This window comes from Nanorana parkeri, unplaced genomic scaffold (genome assembly GCF_000935625.1).
Source record: "Nanorana parkeri isolate BGI_ZX_2015 unplaced genomic scaffold, ASM93562v1 scaffold173, whole genome shotgun sequence".
In the NCBI taxonomy this organism is placed as follows: Eukaryota; Metazoa; Chordata; class Amphibia; order Anura; family Dicroglossidae; genus Nanorana; species Nanorana parkeri.
This window is the reverse complement of record NW_017306441.1, coordinates 676114-699347: the sequence shown is the minus strand read 5'-3', so window position 1 is coordinate 699347 and position 23234 is coordinate 676114. Positions and strand designations below refer to the sequence as shown.

At 42.9% G+C, this 23234-nt stretch overlaps 1 protein-coding gene across 1 annotated transcript in view; it reads left to right on the top strand.

Annotated features, from left to right (window-relative positions):
* GRIK5 (glutamate ionotropic receptor kainate type subunit 5) overlaps positions 1-23234 on the top strand; it is a 168116-nt gene that overhangs the window by 54806 nt on the left and 90076 nt on the right. Inside the window, exon 4 of the mRNA XM_018554791.1 lies at positions 17214-17379. Within this exon, the coding sequence (XP_018410293.1) occupies positions 17214-17379 (166 nt within the window). The remainder of the gene's footprint in view (positions 1-17213; positions 17380-23234) is intronic.

Here is a 23234-nt window from a genome sequence, read left to right as displayed (position 1 = left end):
CGTAGTCACAAACCTTGATAGAACACCAGTATCTGTGTTTAGTATTCGGGCATTTTCACGAGTATGGGTACTCATGAAAATGCCCAGTATCGGCAGAGATACCGGTATCGGTATTAGTGCATCCCTACTTTTAAGCATTCAAGCCTGGGACACTGCAAATGAGAAAAGGCGTGAGCAGTTTTCATTTTGTAAACTGTAGGATGGTAATAAAGAAAATTAGCCAAAAGGAGGAACTTTATATTCCATGAAAAAAAGCCCCATAGTAAGCCCTGTCCTGCATGTCTGTAGAACAAATAATAATTATGGTCACTGAAGTAGCAGTCACTGTATAACTTTATTAGTTGTTGCTGCAGCTGGGAAACAAACAGTTAAACCCCTGTGCTGTCCGTGAGGGCCACTATCTGCTGAACTGGTGGTCTAGAAATCTGATAAGGATTTAGCTGCACAGTGCACACTCCTGATAGTACAAAGATCCTTCATTTATGGCATTGCACCCGAGATCACACACTCTCTCCCTTCCCCTCCCCCTCCCTGCTATTGCCATAGCTGCTGCTTCAGGTGACCCCTCTACCGTCATGGAAGAAGAGGATGGTGCGAGATCCATGCTGTGGTAGCGGGTGGGCGGATCGGCAGGACAGTGCTGGGCAGGTAAGTACGTTTGCTAGTGAGAGCCCGGAAAAACAGCAGTGTCATAATTATAGCCATAGCAGCTGAGGCGGCTGCTATGGGGCCTGGGTGTGTAAGGGGGCCCCATTAGGTTGTTGAGGCAAATTAAACATAGAACATGTGACGATAATACAGTACTGTATGATTAAGGGTTGCAGTGGTTTCAGTTGCCGACAATTCTAATCCCCTGTAAAGTCTACAGTGTTGAGACAACTTAAAATGCCCAAGAGGAGTCTTTGGGATCTTGGCATCATTACAACTCAGAGAGAGGTTGTCAGGGGAGACACCATCACATTTTTATATAGGGCCCTGTGATCTGTAGTTGCGGTCCGGCAAAACAGGTAAAAACAGTCAGGCAAAACAGGTAAAAGGGGAAGAGGCGTGAAAAGGGGGAAGCTTAAAGTTCCTCTTTAGGTATTGGAAAAATGGGGGTGGTGACTGGGAAAACAGATGAAGAACAAAGTTCTTGGAGGAGGATGTCCTATCAGCCATGTCAGATATATAGCGCTCACAGCCATTTTTGATAAATAAAAGAATAAAGTTCATTGGAAAATGTCATAACTTGAGTGAGATATTTCAGAACCGTCAGGTCTTCCTTAATTAGCCCACAAGGCGTCGTGTCTATTGACGTAGATAGAAATCTAGATGGGGCCCACAAACGTACGCGGTCGCAGAAGCCAGCGGGTCAATAGATGAATGCATTGTAAAATAAAAGCGAAGGCTGATCACAAGGAGCCCTTTATATGGCAATTCCCCAGCCTCCTCTTTCCAAGAAGCCTGTAATTGCCTGCCATCCCTTGTGGTGGTCAATCGAAGGATATAACGAGGCAACATTACATTTATCCAATTTACATATGTGTTCTGTTACAGGCTCATTATATCCTGCACACCTTGCTTTCTAGGGCAAAAGTGCTGATTCTGTTACAGATGTAATTTGCTATTTTCTGCCTATATTCTATTTTTATAGCTCTTTTAATAAATATGTATACAGGATTTCTGTGTGGCTTGTGTTCTCCTGACAATTTCAATTAATTGTATGAATCAGGCAGCTAGCTCACGCTTAACATGTATAGATTTTAGCATGGGTGTTGTAAAATTAGGTATTACCAAGCAAGATTGCATTGGTATAGACTTAATTGACTGTACTAATCTGAACTGCATACTTGGTGGGGATTGAGTGGTCTAGTAGTGAAGAGCTTTGGCTTGTTGCAAACCCATTGTACTGCAAGGTCCACTGAATGGGACATAGAATGCGTTGTATCTCTTGCATTAGATGTGGAAGCTCCATGCACCCTATTAGATTTTGTTCCTACCCAATAACTGAACCCTTCATCAAGCTTAAGGTGTGGAACAAGAAGACAGTGCTTTGCTAGACCATAGTGATAAACTGGTACTTAGTGCAAACCCAGTTTGAGTTCGCCCAAGCCCGCTTAAGGCTCTGTTCACACCTAGGCGTATCGAATATGCGTGTTTGTCGCGCGTTTCGTGACACGCGTTTTTACTGCAATTCGCGTTTCCGAGGGCTACTTGGCTGTATCCCAATGGAAACGTGCGACAAAAACGCTGCAAAGAAGCTCATGTACCCTTTCAGGCGTAGGCCGTTTTGTAGCGTGTTCAGACGGGCTGAAATACGGCAAGGTGTGAACCATACCCATAGAAAACAATGGGATTTTCATGTTTGAGCGTTTTGTAGAGCGTTCGTAGGGCGTTGAACGCGCTACAAAACGTACAGGTGTGAACCAGGCCTAAGACTATAAGTGACACACCCCCCAGCCCAATCAGTAGCGGCAGTGGTGACGGCATTCCCCGTCCCTTTTGTGTAGCTGTGGGGCAAGGAATACTCCTGCCTCAACTGATTGGGTCAGGAGGAAGATGTGTTCATCACAGTTTTGAGCAGGCTTGGGCAAGCTCAGATGACCTAAGTTTACACCAAACCCCAGCTTATCACTATGGTCTAGTAAGTCACTGTCTTCCTGTTCCCCACCCTGATCTTGAGGATGGATTCAGTTTTTGGCTAGGAATAAAATCGAATAGGGTGCATGGACTTCAGAGCCTAGTCATCTAAGAGATCTAATGTAGGGGATGCAACACAATGCAAGGTCTGCTTATACTGTCTGCACCCCTTAATAACCCCCCCCCCCGGAAAATTCACTTCATCATTGTATGCCTAAAAGGCAACTTTAAAGAAAAAAGTAACATTTTATACTAGGATTGGCACATTTTCCCATTGAGGGAGAGCCCACCACAAATGCAATCCTGCAACTATATAGTTATATATAAAACATATAATTTATTAAACACATACAGAAAATCAATGTTAAAGTATAAGGCACACATAATTCCCACTCGGATATTACTGATGAAAGAAATTCTATTGTGGAACCCTCAAAATCATTCATATATGAATTATATATGTTTGCAGATTTCTTAATATTCGTAGGGAGCGGATTAAGCAGATCCTCTGTGCTCACCAATCTGCATGGGACACACATACACTAACTGATAAACTCATGGTATAAATATCTTTGAAATACCAAACTCCAATACACAGGGTGTATATATAAAAATGGAATATATCAATGAACCAGATAAGTATCAAAAGACACTGACCATGTCAGTCCAAAGCTTGAGTTCAGCAAATGTAATCAGAGGCAAATTCCAAGCTGTAGGTACGGCCGTACAAATGGCGGTCAGTATACGTATACTTAGCTGGTACTCTTGATGCCGTTAGTTCCTTCAATGTCTCCAAAAAGTATCACAAAAGATTAGAGTGTCAATGAGTGTCCAAATTGTAGCTCCTGTTCAGGGCCGAAATTTGCTCTCCCTGCCGCCCCAAGGCCAGGTTCTGCAATATGACCCCTCCCCGCCAACCGAACCCCCCATCCCCTCCAAATCAATTGCAATTGGAAGTGACAGGTTCTCTTTATTGACCCTGTCACCTCCAAAACAGGAGTTCTAGCACAGCACTGTGCTAGAACTCCTGTCACATATCTGAGAGGGGGAGAGCACAGCTCTCCCCTCTCACTGTGTACATCGGCGGCAGGGACAGGAGACAGACTCGGCGGCTGGGGGGAGGACGGAGTCCCGAAGACAGAGCCAGCAGAGAGAGGTAGGTGGGGGAGCGGGGCGGGGGGAGGACGGACGGCAGCACACATTTTACAAGTGATTGCGGCGACATCCCTGCAATCACTTGTTAACGAGCGAGCGGATTCCCCACACTACATTTAGTCCTGCCTTCCCAAAGCAGGACTAAATGTAGAAGGCAACTTACCGCCTGGCGCCGGGAACTCTATGTTCCGGGCGTCGGGAGAATCCATGCCGCTGCCGCCCCGAGGCCTGGTCTCGGTGGCCTTGGGGTGGGATCTGGGCCTGCTCCTGGTATCACACTGGAATCGCTTCACCTCATAACGGATAAGAGGGACATCCACAAAGCCGAGGTGAAAAGCAATCACCATGCTGCAACCTTAACGTGTTTCTCCCCCTATGGGGCTTAGTCAGAAGGGCGTAGTGTATACATAAAGTTTTATACTAACCCTAGACCATATAGTATCTTCCACCGTGTTTGCCGTGAAGTCACTCTCCTTCCGTGAAGGTTCCTGGAGAAAGTACAGCAAGCTCAAGCTCATGAGAAGAACATCCAGTCGATTGCAAGACTGTCTTCTCCTGAGATTTGGCATCTCCTCAGTAGGACGGTGACCACACTCTCGTCTAGGCGTCACATGTGGAAGACCAGGGTAAGGTAAAAATATAGTATAACTTTTTTCATTATGGACATACTATGAGCAGACAATTTTACTGAGGAAAGGGGCCCCAGCATTATAAGCGGACCTTGCATTGGACTGCAAGGCCTGCTTTAAGCACAACAGAAAGTCAACTCTGCAGATTAAGACGTGACAGCAAAGATAAACAATAACAGGAAGGGAGGGTAGGGACTTGCCAGATGGCTGGATGATCTACTGGTCTGAACTCACACCCCTGGCACCCAATTAAATGGCAACCCAATTCCCATCTTATAGGCATCTGAGCCAAAAGTGCTGAGAAGCTTTGTGTAATTAAAGTGTATCTACAGCCAAAACTTTTTTCAGTTTTGAATAGAGTGCAGAAGGATTATCACTCCTGTTAGGTATTACTATTGGAGGCTCCGTTGGAGAGATTCCTTCACTTCCTGTCTGGTAAAAAGGTTGTCTCCAGGACAGGAAGTGAGGGGAAATCTCTAACAGAAACATAGACAGAAGAAAAAATGTTTTTTTTTTTAAAGTTTAATAGGGGAATGCTAGAACCATTGTCAGCTTTTTATTTTTATCTGTTTCCCTGGTACAGATTTTCCCTCACTTCCTGGCTGGGAAAACATTGTCCCCAGAAGTGAGAAAAAATCTCTCTAAGGGCCCAATAGCAGACACAGTTAAGAGTATGGGCAGATAGTGGAATATATGCCTGTATTTTGGGTGCCCTGGAACCCCCGCTGTTGCATATTTGTATCCCTATATAGCAAAGCAAGTACTCACCTATTTGCATGCATCGCTGCCTGGGTTACATTCTGCAGTGTTTCCATAATAGATGGATTGACGCCTCGCTTGTTCAGCCAAAAGGGTGCAACACAAGCAAACAGAGGTTTTTTTGAATACTTCCCCTGCAGTTTTTAGTAATCCTTTTGCTGGCCAGTTTTATCAATCACAGTTGTCAAAACTTACTGTGTAGCAGAGCTTGTCCACACACAACTATTCAAGGGTATTGCAAGACCCTGGCACCCACAGTACATGCCTCAGGTCTTCTTCTGAGTTCCCCTTGTGTTCTACTGAGTCCCCTGAGTGTTCTACTGAGTCCCCTGAGTGTTCTACTGAGTGTCCCGGGTCTTCTACTGAGTGTCCCGGGTCTTCTACTGAGTGTCCCGGGTCTTCTACTGAGTGTCCCGGGTCTTCTACTGAGTGTCCCGGGTCTTCTACTGAGTGTCCTTGATCTTCTATTGAGTGTCTGGGGTCTTATCCAGAGCTTATCCACACATGCGCATTTCCCCCAATTTTCTCTTTGTCAGATCATTAATCAGGGGCATTGCAAGACCCTAGCACGCAGGGTACATGCCCCAGGTCTTCTACTGCATGCCCCAGGTCTTCTACTGCATGCCCCAGGTCTTCTATTGCATGCCCCAGGTCTTCTATTGCATGCCCCAGGTCTTCTACTAAGTGCCCTGGGGCATCTACTGAGTGTCCCTGGTCATTTAGTGAGTCCCCCGAGTCTTCTACTGAGTGCACTAGGTCTTCTACTGAGTGCACTAAGTCTTCTAGTGAGTGCCATGGATCTTCTACTAATTGCACTAGGTCTTCTAGTAAGTGCCATGGGTCTTCTACTGAGTGGACTAGGTCTTCTACTGAGTGTCCCAGGTCTTTTACTGAGATCCCCCTGGTCTTCTACTGACTGTCCTGGGTCTTCTTCTAGGTGCCCCAGGTTTTCTAGTGAGTGCACTAGGTCTTCTACGGAGTGTCCTGGGTCTTCTAGTGAGAGCAGGGTCTTCTACTAAGTGCACTAGGTCTTCTACTGTGTGCCCTGGGTTTTCTACTGAGTGCCTTGGGGCTCCTTTGAGATATGGATATGATACATTTTAGATGATATATTTATACATAATCCAGTTTTTTGAACATTGTGTAATTTATCTAATTTCTAATTAATCTATTAATATTTCTTCTTTTTCTAAGCAATGATAAAACAATGATTTTTATTTCAGTCGTGTTATCATAATGTAACATAACAGTTTTAGATGTATTCGTTTTTGTTCAGGTAAAAAGATTATATTAGTCTAAAGCTGAGCATACAGTCTGATTGTGCAATCTGCTTTAGATTGACCGTCAACTATGCAGTGCAAGGGTGAGTCTCATTTGATACAAATTAAATGGATTGTTTAGGTTTATCCTCATATTTCATAGAATTGAGAAATCTAAAAGGGATTGTACAGAGATTTTACAATGTGATTGTATACTGAATGGCCACTTTAAAACCTAAGGGAGACCTTAACGGAGCAAAGATGGGTGAGTATACCTTGCTAAGGAGGGTGTGCTATCAGGGGGCACTGTCACTGCCTTGAAACGCCACAACGACAGCGACCCATTAATATAAGAGATCCTCCAAGTGTCTCTGATAAGCACAGAGCACAGATGGGTGAGTATACCTTGCTGAGGATGATATGCTATCAGGAGGCACTGTCACTGCCTTGAAATGCCACAACAACAGCGATGCTTTAATATAAGAGATCCTCCAAGTGTCTCTGATAAGCACAGATGGGTGCGTATACCTTGCTGAGGAGGGTGTGCTATCAGGGGGCACTGTCACTGCCTTGAAATGCCACAACGACAGCAACCCTTTAATATAAGAGATCCTCCAAGTGTCTCTGATAAGCACAAGACAAAGCTCAGCAGATTTATGGCCATCTCAGACCAGAAATGATTTATTTACCAGATAAATGCTATACTTGAAAAATACACAGGAAAGTGTTACACATCATATTGAAAATGATACTTCTGCTGTCACGAAATATACATCAATATTGTGTATAATCATTCCATTATCTTAAGATGGAAAAACAAGTGTTCAAACAAATCGTGCATCTTATGGAAAATGTATAGAAAATTGTACTTCTACAGATCCTTTTTTCTGCCAACCTCTTGTCTATGCCATCCGAATGATGCTTCTCAACAATCTCATGCTTCTTAAGACTGCTTTCTTTTGCTGATGGGTAAACGTAGAAGCAATACTGATATATAACATAGGTGTGAAGGAGAAATATTCTAAAAATAGACACCATAGGTACAATTTGCAGCCAGGAGTCAAGAAATAAAGAATTGAAAAAATAAATGATGGAAGTCATGTTAATATTATCAAAGCCATGACATATTTAAAGGAATTGTGCACTGGTTTGGATGTTCTTTATTTATTAGACATGTGCACCAGCAAACGATTTGTTTCGTTTCGATTAGGTTTTTGCATTATTAAATTTTTTGGGATTCGGGTCTGAAAGTGGAATCTGAAATTCAGATTAGTTTGCATTCGTTATATCTGTAATTTGGATACATCCAAATTTCGATTTGCAACAAAACAAATCACACATTTATTTAATACAGGTATTTATATAGCGCCGACAACTTATGCAGCGCTTTACATAGTTGCACATTCACATCAGTCCCTGCCCTTAAGGAGCTCACAATCTAAGGTCCCCATCTCACATAGAGGGCCAATTAACCTACCAGCATGTCTGTGGAGTGTGGGAGGAAACCCATGCAAGCACAGGGAGAACATGTAAACACTACGCCACTGTGCTTCCCATGTCTAATATTTATTATGGATAGGACTAAAAATACCATATTTGTTTTTTGATTCTGATATGCAGCCAGAAGGTCGAGCTCTGTCTCCTTTTCACATGTTTTGCAGTGTCTCCTTACCTCTTGTGGTAAAACGCCTGTTGTTTACGGAGTTGCATTGCTCAATTTGGATATTTTAAATTGTTTTTTGTTGTGTATTAAATATTTATTTGCAAAAATATGTATATATCAAGTATCTTTTAGATTGTAAGCCCTCAGGGGCAGGGCCCTCCTTACCATCTTGTCTTGAATTGTATTGTGATTGTAATGTCTTCCTCATATTGTAAAGCGCTGCGCAAACTGTTGACGCTATATAAATCCTGTATAATAATAATAATAATCAAGATACTCAAAGGGCTTCTCAAAGAGGCGTGGTTGGTAGCTGGTTTGCAGTGGGACTAAGGGATACATATGGCACTTTGTTGTTACTCTTTGCTTCTGCTTCAAGTCCTGACTTGACTGTTATTTAATGTAGAATGTTGGCTGTTGTCTCTTAAAGAGGGGTTTAAAACTTAAATGTAAAGCTCAAATATAATTACCATCCACTACAATAAAACCCACCAGCCTTTACGTACACTATATAATATAAAGTCCCTTCTATTTCCCCAAGTACTCCGGTCTGTTCAATTTGCTGAATCAGCTCCAGTGCTCTTCACACAAGGATACACCCCCACCCATAGCTTTCTCTTCGTTATGGATAAGAGACTTGATGAAGTTCCCTGGAGGCTAATGCTAAGGGATGGAACAGAACAGCCTCCAGTACTGTAGAATGTAGTAAAACATTGATCTCATTGGGATCACAAATAGTTACAGCTTCCAATAAACTAATATAAGCAGTTTTGTAATTAAAGGTTATTAAATTACAATTTAATTTAAAGCCCAACTCCGGCTTGGATAGACTTTGAAAAAGTAAATACTTTTTGTGAGAATAGTGAGGTCTGATGAGCCCCAAACTGCGTGAAAAGATTAAGAACGTTGTAATGAACGCAGTGCAACCCCCAGTTGTCCATAATTCAGAATGGTCAGATTTAAAACTCATGTCTGTGGTGGGCAGCCAGGGAAGGTGACAAATTTAATAAAGCACATTTGACAGAACGCAGTCCAGCCTAAGACACAAGTAGACAAAGTTAGATGGAATGCAGAGGTGTCATAAACCTCCACTAGCAGGTCTTCAACAGACTCCTAATGAAGTCATGTTGTGAATAGCCTGTTGTAAACTGACTAGTGAGCACTACACATCCACGAGTCTGTGCTTTGAACTAAAACTGTACGTTCATACATCTCAAGCTCTCAGCTCTGGTTCATATTCCATAACTCCTGCAGTAAAGGAGTTACTTTCCTGAAAAGTGGTTACACTAATGTATGGGAAGATGCTAATCCATTAGACACCAAACATTCCTATATATCTGCAATCGGTTCGGGGGGAGCCCAGATGCAGGGGACTTGCCAATACAAATGGTACCTCCACACGAGTAAAGCTGGATAATATATGGTCTCTCATGTTGTGGTGACCCGCACAGGAGCAGTCGAAAACTTCGTACCCAGAATCGATATCCACAAGACGTAATCCGTGAGAGTAGCAGGGGTCAGGGGCAGGCAGCAAGATTCGTAGTCAGGAAGAAAGTGAGGTTCGGCACATAGGAAATAGAAGTCAACTAAACTCTAGGCAATATGGGGACAAGCCTCTGTAATAACCAAGCACATAATGATGTGTGAGGTTAGTATCTGTACCTGCTAACGTCAGGGTGCGGTCATCTCCGGAGGTGGGGTTCTTCCTTAAATGTGCACTGTACCTTTAAGGGGAGACACACAGTGTGGACATGCGCACTACACGGCGGTTTCACACGTCGGACTCCACAGAGCGCCGGGGAACGGAGGAGACGGGTGCCGCTGGACTAGAGGCTGCGGGCAGCAATGCAGACAAGCTTTGGCTGTCTGCGGGGACCCCCTTCCACGGCACGAAGGTGGGTGTTACACTATATTACATGGTCCAGAAGGCTGATGGAACATATTTGACCTCCGAAGCGAGACGTACATAATGTCTACATTGTATTTGAGTCCAATACGTCCCCCTGCACTCCTCACAGCGTCTCCGGCCCAAATCACAATAATGGTGCTCGCAGTGATACTCACGGATGGCAGCGTGCACATCAAACAGCAAATGAACAGGAATCACCAGCACTCAGTGGAAAATATTCAAACAATAAAGTCCATTTAATCAGACAAATCATCATACATGTTGCAATGATTATAACCGACATTTCTGGGCCACGCAGGGTTCCTTCATCAGGGCAACAATGTAACACCATTATTAAATATATTGTATTTGGTCTCTTATATTGTAATTTAATTTAATTCTGCTTAATAATATGGTGCTCGTCGGATTGTAAAACCTTTTCATTTGGAAATAGAGATGTATTCAGAATTGTTAGTATTAATGGTGTGTCTACTGAGCACGCCTATCAACACACCCTTCAGACCTTATTGATTGGGTGTAATATCAGCCTGGACTTACTCTGCAAGCAAATTGGACTCTCAATGAAACCAAAGACCAGGCAAACCTTGCTTATATTTTTCACTTTTAATCCCTTTTGTTTTACTGTTGTCTGGTTTGTACTATTATTAGACATGTGCGATTCGTTTCGTTCCGAATCGAAATTCGGACGAATTTTCGGAAATTCGGACATTCGGATGTATCCGAATTCCGAATTACAGACATAACGAATGCAAACGAATCCGAATTTCCATTTCTGAAATTCGGTAGCGGTAGTTTGAACGTTCGTTTCGTTTTTGTTTCTTATTCGTTTCTTATTCGTTTCGTTCGTTGGAGCAAAGTGACATTAGAGAATGAGAAAAATATTTTTCCCCCTCAAATGTCACGAACGAACGAAACGAATAAGAAACGAATAAGAAACGAATAAGAACAGAAAACGAAACGAACGTTCGACCTACCGCTACCGAATTTCGTCCGAATCCGAATTCCGAATCCGAATTGACTTTCACACCCGAATCCCGAAAAACGAAATAACACAAATCCGAATTTAAAACAAAATTTTTTGGCAGTGCACATGTCTAACTTATTTCTTTAAATCAGTTCTTGAGCTGTCTTTTCTTGTCATTCATATTTACAAATTGATAAGCACAGTTTCTGAATGCTGTAATCAGAAATGAGTGAACTTTTACATCTTTGAAGAAGCTGCTGTATTGTTACATTCCCGTCTGGGCGTTAGTGATATATACTATTAATAGGCCAGAATCGCTGTGGCGGCTACTGTGAATGTGCATGTGTCTGTAAATGGTTATCTGCTTAGTTAACCTGCCCAAGCGACGATAACTCTCAGTCTGTTGGTATTTAGATTAGTGTGCCAGAGCAGAAAAACCTCTGCACAGGGGGAGGCTGAGTGTGTAATTCATCACATTCTGGTCTCCAGCAGTGGGATCTGAGAGAGTAATTGTCACATACTTGTCAAATTCTATTACTCTTTGCAACAGGAAATGAAGGGAACAGAAAGTCACAGGCAGCAAAAATTACCTGACAAAGGTTCTTACCCTTCCTCATAGTTTCTTGTCCCGACACAATGAAAATCTTTACAGACGTTCTATGCCTTCCCCCACAGAAATTAGATGTGGTTATACTGTAATCTGCAGTCATTTGAGCTTCTAAACTGCTGCATATACTGAAACATTTAATTTCTGTAACTGTGGCAACTATTGCAAAAATTTGTACGCTGTAGTTCCTACTCACGTGATTGCCTCTAATGCCTTACCCAGCAATTTTGCTCTGTTACAATACTGCTCTTATTATGTGACTATAGCAGGAAGACCATCCTACTCAGTACTCAGGAAGTGACTGAAATCCCTCTTTTTCTGCCCAGTTATTCATCTTCTTGGTTGGATGTGTGGGCCGCTTCCAGAGACATCATGTGTCTTTCCTCCTCAGGTAGCAATAGTCAGTGGTCTGTCTTCCTGCACAGCTCAGGGCTTATATAATGACGTGTGAGTGCCGTTGGTTTGGGAAGCAGTGAGTATTCAGGAACAGTGCCAGAGTGAAGGGGGGATATTGCAGTTCCTTTTCCATTTTTTTTAACACAATAGCCCACAAATGTTTTCTTATAAATGTGAATCCTAGGCTTTAACCAATCATTTTTTGTGTATTAACTCTTCAGGGTCCAGGTAACAGGGGCTGTGGCTTGGGTAAGATAAGACAGACCTTCCAACATTTTATGATGAGAAAGAGGAACACTTTCCAGCACAATGTATTTAGGCAATGGGCACACCCTGGCCACGCCCTCAGTTATATATAGGCAATGGACACACCCTTGTCATGCCCCCAGTTTATATAGGCAATGGACACATCCCTTCTAGGTTCCTAGTTTCTATAGGCAATGGGCGCACCCCTGTCAGGCCCTCAGTTTATATTAGCAATGGACACAGCCCTTCCATGTCCCCACTTTATATAGGCAATAGACACACCGTGGCCATGCCTCCAGTTATATATAGGCAATGGACACACCCGTGCCACTCCCCCAGTTATATATATAGGCAATGGACACACCCCTCTCCCACCCCCAGTTATATATAGGCAATGGACACTCCCCTGTCACTCCCCCAGTTACACACACCATTAATAATTTATATTCCAAAAAATTAATGGGTTAAACCCAGAATTTATTTTTATAATTTCTTTACCTTTATTCTGGCTTTTCGAAATAGCAAACAAGATCATTGAGATATAAGATGAAGGTTTTATTGTAATTGTAAAATATATAGATTATAAAGATATCTGAACATCGCACCAAAAAGGACAACTGAGGAAGAAAGAGGTGCAGAGGGATTTGTTTCCAAATGAGGGACAGTTGGTAGGTTTGGATATACAGTAGCTCTGTTTTTAGCAAAGTTGGTTAATGAGAACATTTTCACAGCTCGGATTAAAGCGAAGGAGGAATTAGATATTTAAAAATGTGACGGAGTCTCTTTTAAATCTTGTGACTTTCCTGAAAGGCTTATTGCGGGAATGTTGAGGGAACGAAAAATTAAATTTCACACAAACATCACACATATGGAACAAAGAGATACACTACAGTAGATTAATTAAGGCAGTGTTTAAAAGTAAATAGGATTATTAAAAAGTAATTATTGCTTTCCTTTCCAGCAGCGGCGGAGGAGAGAGGCAGTGAAATGAAGCAGAGGAAATAGTCTGAGCCCATGCACAGCGGAAAGTACTCACCAGCTAGCTGCCTCTCTAGGCACACGCGAGATAATTACTCAGCACGGCGATCCTCCGCACAATGGAAGACACAATACTAAGAAACTGCACTGAGATATAATGAAAGGGGGCGAAAAAAGCCATTCACATATAGAAGAAAAGCTTCAAAAAGAAGCGCCCATTGCATCGAAACTGGCCATATAACACGACCCCGGTGTCATTTCACAAAAAGAGCCACATGCTCGGCCAAAAATCTCTTTCAAGTGCACCTGTATTGAACATAAAACGAGATAGAAGTAGATCTGAACCCTAACTGGATGACATGTAGTTTGTAAAAGCACCGTGTATCATAAACAATTCCTATAAAATACTGTTAATCCTTTTCTTTTATGCTTGGTGGTGCTGCTGCTGCTCAGGCCTCTTTCAGCCACTTCCTGCTGTCTATATGCACTCATGCCAGGATTGGCTGCACATCATTGGTGGACAATGCCTGCTCAATGTGCGCCGGTGTTCTGTCGAAAGCTGTAACTCCTCGAGATCTCCAACTGCCTGACTTCCGGTATAGTTAGAAGTAAGAGGTTTGGCAGAGAAAGCTGTACTGCACGTGCGCCACCCTCTGCATTTCCCTACACACACACTACACAGCAATAAAGTATTATAATGAACTAGGATCACACTTATCCAGCACGTTATTAATCTGAGTTGCCCCGCTCAATATGGCCACCGTTTGCGGCCCTATTGAGTGGGGCAACTCAGATTAATAACGTGCTGGATTAGTCTGACCCTAGTTCATTATAATGCTTTAGTGCTGTGTAGTATGTGTGTAGGGAAATGCCGCGGGTGGTCCACGTGCCGTAGAGCCAACTCGCCCAAACCCCTTACTACTAACTAAAACGGAAGTGAGGCCGTTGGAGATCTCGATGAGTTGGAACTTTCGACACCAGCACAGCTGCTTGTAGCACCCATCAGGGGCAGGTGAGACAATGTGACAATGCAGGAGTACAATTGGAAGACATTACAGGAATTCCCCGAACAAGGACCTTCATTAAAGCGGACCTTTACCCCCTTTGACTAAAAATCACATCAGCGTACAGCTCTGTGTGCTGATATGAAATCGTCTTACATTCATTAGCTAAACAAACATATTTTTACTTTACTTGCAATTTCTTTTTTCCACTTCCTGGTTCACTTTGGCACAAATGATGTAAGTGTGCCCAAGCATTGTATCCTGGGAAGGTTACATCAGCAGAGCATTGCTGGGAAATCTCATCTGTAATCTCAAGAGATCTTAGGGAAAGGCATTTTCCTCCCCTGAGTGCATGGTCACATGTCCTAGTCACATGTGCCAGAGTTCCAGGAAGTAAAGGGAGATATATTAATCTGCCCTTAGTTAAAATGGCCGCTGTTGGAAAAATGGGAAGGAAAAGAAAAAAAAGGTACTCAAAAAAAAAAATGAGCAATTATCTAGAAGTATCTGTTTGTAGATTGTCATTACTAAACATTGTAAAGGCCTTTGTTGTTATTTTGCAGATATGGGTGAAGATCCTCTTTAAGGATCACCAAGTTGTATTTTAGTAAAAGCTGCATATTTAAAGTAGTATTAAACACACAAACTTTAATAATGATTTCAGAGCAAACAAAATATTTTTTTGCCCAGCACAAAAAATATATTTACATTTTTGGCCAAGGACTTACAATCATCATAGCTCTAAACAGCTGCCGCCAACTCTCTCAGCTTCATTTCCCTGAACGTCCTGTCCAGTACAAGATCACAAGGGACAGAGCAGCAGCTGTCCATCTGCTAGTTTTTAGAATAGAGGAGAGGGGAGCACAAAGGAGGACAGCGTCTCGCCTTGCTGTGTCTGTATATTTGTGGACACGCACAAAGCTTACTAGCACACGCAAGGGTGGCTCCATAGGACCCTGCAAGGTAAAGGGGCCACTCTAAAACTGGAAGTAAGGTCCAGTGCTCAGGGGCCCAGCTGATTCTACAGGAAGCTAAAGCTTTTAAACATCAAGGAGCAGCATGCATTGTAAGTGATTTAATGAAGAACATCAGGATTTCTTTAAATTAACCCTTGCAATTGGACTACCCCTACACTTCAAGGGTTAAGTGCTCATTTGTGTCTAGGTGGCAATGCAGCATTGGACTCTACTTCAGCGTCCTCATGCCTATACACTATGTATGGGCGTTGATGATTTAGGGCTCAGTCACAACACAGATGCAGTGTGTTTCCGGCCCGATTCTGGCCAGAACGCACTGCATCTCATTGCGGCCGGCTCACTATGTTGCGGGAACGTGGCGGTCCATTGAAGTGAATGGCACCGTAGCCACGCCCTCCGGCCGCAATGCGATCGGCCGCACGGGATCGCAAAGAACATTATGCCTGCGTTCCGGTCCGAACAAAATAGTGCTTGCAGCATTTTGTTCGGACCAACCCGGACCGCAGGCATGATGTGCCTTGCGATCCAGTGCGGCCGATCGTATTGCGGCCGAAGGGCGTGGCTACGGTGCCATTAACTTAATTGAACCGACACGCCCCTCCTGCCCAACAAAAACTTTGCCGGCCACAATGCGAGGCAGTGCGTTCTGGCCAGAATCTGGTCAGAACACACTGCATCTGGTGTGAACGAGGCCTTACAGGACCCTAGAACGCTGCAGAGGAGGGGTAGAGACGTTGGAAGGACCAGTCTAAGAAGAAGCCGACTTGGAGCTTCGGGTAAATCTATCTTTTTTTTAACCTAGACACAAACAAGCACTTAACCCTTGCAGTGCGGGGGTAGCCCCACTGCAAGGGTTAATAAATTCAGCATTTGAAATAGCATAAAAACCTTTTGACTTTAATATCACTTGAAGTAGGTTGAACACAACTTGACACTGACATGGTAAAGGTTATAGGAGATTTTAGTGACTGGATTTAGATCTGCTAAAAGCCTAAACGCTTTCTTGTCCAAAGGGCAATGTTATTGCAAATATCTTCAAAGAATTGCAGGAACTTTTCAATGTTCCTATACAAATACCAATTTTCTGACAGTTGACATTTGGATAGGCAGCCGAAAGTCCCCCATGGTGACCCTGTTTGGGCTCAGAAACAAATTGTTTAGGCCTAAAGAGATGCATTGGAAGGGGAGGAAGGAGAAGTTGTGCCTGTTCCTGCTATAACCCAAAAGTTGGGTTAGTTTTGGAGCGTCCGATGCCTCTTTGAATAGATTGTAGGAAGTAATCGTTTGCCCCCAACTGTTTGTTTTGAGCATGGCCCACTATGTTTTTAGTCACTCAGCCCAGCACACATTCTCCTGTTCAGTTTGGACAGAACAAGACAGAACAAGACTATTTATCTATGGGAACAGAAATATGAACTTAGTCGAAAGAAGGAACACTATTAAACCCATTTTAGGTAAGGGTGTCACCAACACAGGAAGTGACAGGAAATCTCAGGAAATCACAAAAGCTCCTTATCATTTTAGTGAAACAGCTTTGTGTTCATGGAGGGCGCTGGGGACGCTGAGCTGTCATTACAAGTGGGCGGAGCCAGCCGTGATCTATCACCAGCTCTCATTTGCGGAGCAAAAGTCCGGCCTTCAGCAGGCCATTCGCCCCGATTTGGCTGACATGAGCCGAAGCAAATACCTTCTGCTCGGGTGAGCCGCTCGGCCGCTTTTGGCTGCTGTACGGGTTATTGTGAATAGCCCATACAGCAGCCCTTTGGTTGGATTGAACCGAAGGGCTCCGGCGGCCAAAGAGAGCCGAAGGATCAGCCAAAGCTATGGCTGTATCCTTCGGCTCCTTTGGGAATAGCCCCCTAAATGTAATTCGGGTATGGTTTGGTTTGTCATTCGGGTAATGATCAACATTATTATGTCTAATGCGCAGTGAGATGTCCACTTTAAAAATACTCACCAGCCCGAGAAGCACATATATGAGAAGCACATTTGCAGTTGGCGGGAAGGTTGAAGTACAATCGGCTCATGTTTTTCTTGCTCTCTTTTTATAGATCCCTCACATAAAGGTGGGACCGGAAGAAGCCCCCAAGCTCCAGTACCTGCGCTTCGCGTCTGTCAGCCTGTATCCGAGCAATGAAGACATCAGCTTGGCTGTTTCCCACATCCTGAAGTCCTTCCACAACCCTTCCACCAGCCTTATCTGTGCCAAGGCCGAATGTAAGTCATTTCAACGGCAATTGTTCTGTTATTAACAAACAAAACTCCGGGCTGCAGGACGTAGGGGCGGTAGGCAGTGTTCTTCATTCTTCCAATGACAAAGATTTTAGCATATATTAACAAGAGTCATTTAAGGTTACTGTATCCCTCCGAGCCTCCATGGTGTTTCTTTGTAGCCACAGCAGTCATGACAAAATGGCCAGTGAAGGAAGGAGATGCAATAGGCTTAAAGAGAACCAGTCACCAGCAAGCATTGGTCAGACTTACAATTTCCCCTCTTTTATAATGGTGCAGGTCTGATGATGAGGGATTACTTGATTTTTTCTTCTCTTGTATTCGCTCCCTGTCATAGGACCCTTACATTGCATAGTTTTGGTAAATCTAATGCTGGTAATATACACAGCAATCTTGTACAATATCTGTAAATCAACTGAAAAGACCAGCCTGATTGGATAGAACTTGAATGGGTTGCTTAGATGTGTCCTCACGTGACATGACTTTGGTAAATCTAAAGCTAGCCCCTTATTTAAGGCCCACCTGCAACAATGTAGTGTAAGGGCCAGACTAATTGAATACAGAGTGATTGGATAGTTTAGGTAAATCTAAAGGAGATTGTAACATGTATGGACAGCTTTGCATGTAAAAGGAAGATTAGGTATTAGCTCAGGTTTAGAATGAACCCGGTCAAAATCTTGGCTCCTGCAAACCTGGAAGGGACATGGGGCCATCTGCCCAATCAGCTGCAAGGCCGGGCATTACCCCCCCCCCACCCCGCTACCACACGTAAACAAAGGGGTGGGATGCTTGTGCTGACATCATTGACCTTATATGGCCCCGTGGCTACATTAGGTCAATGTAATTTACCAAATATAGCCATGTGCCCATCACAGCTTATGACTGCAGCTGATTAGGCAGCAGCAGAAGGAGCATAGATGCTCAGGTTTGGCCCGAACCCGGTTCGAACCTGAGCTCATTCCTAATGAGGAAACACCTAAACAATGGACATGTAACCAGGCAAAAAATGTGTTTAATTTCGGATCAGTTCAGATTTTTTTCTTCGATTTTCAGATCTGAAATTTGATTCAGTTCATTATTCAGATTCCGGATGTGCCTGTAATGCAACCCTCAACAGCAAAACAAAAAACCCATCTGATTGGCCAGAGGCTAATCCCATTAGAAAACCCATCTCTGGCCAATCAGATGGGTTTTTTGTTTGGCTGTTGAGGGTTGCATTAACAGTCACATGTCCCATTTGGGATGGATCTGAATTTTCATTAAAGGAACAGTCAGATTTGTTCACATCCAGACTCATGCATCCGAATGTCCGACTGTAACGAAATTTGTATGAATATCCATTTGGAAGGAAACAAAATTTACATGTCTACTAAACAATCCCTTAAGGTTATATCCAATCAGGCAGACCCTTTGCAGTACATAATAGAGGAAATTGTACAATTAAATCATATAGTGTATGGAAGTGCATGAATGGAGCATGTAACTTATAAAGAATATCTGTAAAAAATAAGTCATGGTCAACTGGACTTGCTGTAATTTTCTTGAAGACATTTCACTGGTCATCCTACCAGCTTTCTCAATTCAGAATGACTTGTGCAAAAAATTATCTGGGAATAAATAATTTGTACAAGTCATTCTGAACTGAAAAAGCTGGTCGGATGTCCAGTGAAATGTCTTCAAGAAAACTACAGCAGGTCCAGTTGCCTTGACTTATTTTTTACAGATATACCATGACCTGGATGAATGAGAACCTTCACAGACAACTTATAAAGAAGATTATATAATCAGATGGAAACATGTATGGTCAGCTTATGCACAGTACATAAACACACATGTTCATGTCAGCCAGTGCCCCTGACCTCAACTTTATCTGTGCCAAGGGAAACAAACCTGAGCCATTGGGTTTTGACCAGAAAATTGGTCAGCCAGAAGGCGCAGTATCTGCCATAGTCATATGGTACCCACAGACGTGTTCTATCGCTGTCATCCGACCTTATCAAAATCAGGCATATTGCGCATCTGTCATCTGCTTTTCATGGGCGCATTAACGTTGACCTCCCTGTCGAAAAATCGGCTTTGTGCAGTTTTATTTAAAACGAAGCCTGTTGTGCCTCTCTTGAAGCCTGCGCTGATTTCTGCCTTCTTCTGGAGAGCCGAAATGGAATCTGTGAAATTCATTGAACACGTCTGATTTTGTAACCTCAGTAACGTTAATACGTTCTGTTACATTAAGTGCTGGTGGGTTCATGTCAGTTAGTAAGAAAGGCTTTTGTTTTCTGTTTTATGGACAATCTGTCAGGTTTTTTTTTTTTCAAGAGCGGGTAAACCCACAATTAGGCATTAATCACCTCACTGAGTGAAATTATATGGCTTAAAGAACTGGAGCGTTTATATTTAACCAAATCGGCGCAGCGTGGTCGGTGTCCCGTTCCTTTGCTGACAATTACTATCTTTAAACAGCCGTTCGGAAGGGTGGAAGTCCTTATTTTACATTTTGCCGGAACAACGTTGGGACTTCAGGCTAAACAATGTTCTTGCGGTCTTCTTGTTAACAGAACAATGAGTCTATATAAAATCGAGGTAGAATGGCAGCATTTATTTTTTCCCCTTACTTAGTAATTAACTATTTTTAATTTCAAGACTTTACATATTTGGGATCTATTCCTCATAGCAAATTATCTTTTACACCAGATAAGGACTAGTAGAACAGGGAAGAGTTCAGTTGCATCCACAATGCCATTCCACACGTTGGTGCAGGGGATATCCATCCTTGTGTGCTTAAGAAATTAAAAAGAATTCCAGGAATCAGGGATGTCCAGATACCAGTGCCGATACTTGGCATTTGCACGAGAACTATCAGGGTTGCAGTGGTTGTAGCTGGGACCTGGCTCTGGCGGGCATGGACGGATTTACTCTCTTTGCTGCCCCAATGCCAGGTTCCTCAATGCGCCCTCCTGTATGCAGACTGCATACAAGTGATCTCAGCGACTTCCCCGCTGTACATTTAGCTCTGCTTGCTCAAAGCAGGGCCAAATGAAGAAAACAACTACCCGCCCGATGCCCGGAACTACATGTCCCGGGAGTCGGGAGATAGGAATTCCACACTCCTGCTGCCCCTGTACCCCCTGCTGCCCCGGGGGACGTTCCTCGGTTGGCCTTGTGGGAAATCCAGGCCTGTCTGGCGGTCCACCACTGTCCTGAAATCATTAGTCTGTATTGTGTTAGAAAAACTGTCACATGACAATAAACAAAAATGTATCAGAACTTGTATCTGTGAGTGCTTTGACAAGTACTTGTAAATGGAAAAATGGTATCAATACATCACTTATATATATATATTTATTTTAAAAAATGCATTAAAATGGGGATGAACAAATCCCATGAGCTCCGTATGCTCCTTTAAAAATGACAGCTGCCTCCTAACTTTTGAATTAGGTACTTGGTATATGAACATCCCCACCAGGAATTATACAAGTTAGGGCTCAAATAAAGCTGATCTAATCACCTCATCCTCAGTCCTGCTAGGCTGTTAGACCGGTCCCCATAGCCTCTTCTTCCCCGGGCTCTTGCGGTCTAAGGACCACTGATGTCTAATTCAGGTCCATTGACTTGTATTAGACTTGACACCGAAGGATATTCCAAAGCCAGAGTAAAGGGTGGAGAAGGGAGCATTGACCACCACGGAACCGGGAATCAGGTGAGTATATCTGCTTTACTTGAGCCCCTTAAACAAAGCGAACATTTAACCCTTGCAGTGTGGGGGTAGCCTCCTGAAAGGTCAATTTAAATTCCCGAAGTTCTTCTTTAACATCTGTAGCTGCAAAATTACTATTGAGCATATTTTAAAAAGGAGTAATTGTGACATTCAGCCAACATATATAAATATTATGTTATATATACATTTTTGCTGTAGCTTACATTTTGTATCTTGGTATCCTGTCATTTCTTTATTTTGGTGCTGTATAAAAAAAAACCCTTTCCTCATTCTCAGCAATATGTGCGCTGTGGAGATAAGTCTGGCTGTGAAACTCGTGCGCTATGTGTCAAGCAAAATTCATGTCAGATGCTAAGAATAAAATTAGAATAGAATGCAGATGTTACACAGTTCCCTCCTGTTATGTCAACTATTCACCCTTTTATACTCCCTGCATTACTCCCACTCCTTTTCTTCCTATTCAATACAGCTGCTTCATTATGAAAGCGCATCTACTGTGTAACCTTTATGTAAAAGAATAATGTATTTTTATGAATGCACTTAGCTTAATGTTCAGTATCTACTCTACATTCATCAATGTAATGTTTAAATAATCTTATTTTCATGTAGCGTTTGTAAATCCTATATATGTTGTGTGTGTGTGTGTACAAATACACCATGCATAGGATTTACAAACTGTACATGGAAAAAAGATTATTTAAAGCCCATTTCCACCTCTTTAAGCGATTACAATTTATTATGGTAATGTAGATGTGCAGTGATGATGTATTGTATATGCGCGCACATTTTCATGACTCACATTACAAACTTTCTTAATGTTTTATGGATTGTTAGTAGGCCCGAGTCCTACAACTTGAAAACTGTCTCCACAGGAAACTCAGTCTGACACTGGGGTCGGACTTTAAAGCAGCTGACTCCCTCCTTGTGAGTCAGTGTAACAAGTTCACTGAACACCTGTTCTTGTTTTCCAGGATACAAGGGGGGGTTGCCACTAGGAATACTAACATAGCGCTCACCTCCGAAGGAGCCACTGAATGCCAGGTTCATCTCTAGTCTGTCTAGGGTATAATCTTCAGATGCCCACCCATTAGGATTAATGCTAATCACAGACGGTGTCACACTCCGTCCAGGGGGGTACAGGCAATGCCAGACACCTGGAATTAACCAGATAACTGCCACTATAAATCCAGCCAGGCTGACAACAGCCCCGGCTATCACTAAATGTCTAATAGCCACATCACAGAAGGTGATGGGGGCTACACTAATAAATAAGGGGACAGAGCATAAAGAGAGAGTGTTAATCTACACAGACTGCTTGCAAAGCACAGAGGTGACCATTTCAAAAGGAGCCATAAGGAGATGAAAAAGACAAAACAAAATAAGGTTCTGTGTTCATACACAGCAACTGCATATACCTGCTTCATGTTCACTCGGTGTATATTGCTGGCATGTTTAAAAAAAAATACATCTGCGGAGGTGGAAATGGGCTTTAAACATTACATTGATGAATGTAGAGTATATACACACCATATACATTAATATATACAGTATAATATGCATACAATACTTTACGTATATAATACATAACAGTAATCATATTGGGTTCTACTACCTGTGATTGCAATTCACTGTTTCCCCCTCATTGCAAGCCATTCTCATCTATGACCTTATTGAAGGCAGTAGACATAGACTAGAACTTGATGGACATTTAAAGTAGATGTAAACCCAATCACCAATATTTCATAAAGTGGAAGTGTTAATGTCATTTCAAAAGTGGTTCTCTATTTAAAAAAAAAATCTTTATTAAAATAATTCCTGCATATCCTGCCATGAAAGTCCTTGTTCAGGCACTTCCTGTTGTAGGGTGAAAACACTCTTTCCTTGTGTCTTTTGTGTTATCAACAGGGCTAGCTCTTTAATGAAGCAGCCTCAGGTGGCATGTCATTGGGGGGCACCGGTGGTGGTGGTGGTGGGACAGCCACAGCGTCCCAGGTTGCTAAGAGCCCTTACCAACTAGTGACACTCTGTGCGCCTTCTCACCCAGCTTACAGCTTACTGACTTCACCAGTTGCCAAGAGCTGAGTGGGAACTAGTAAAGTCAGTAAGCTGGCTGGAACAGCTGACA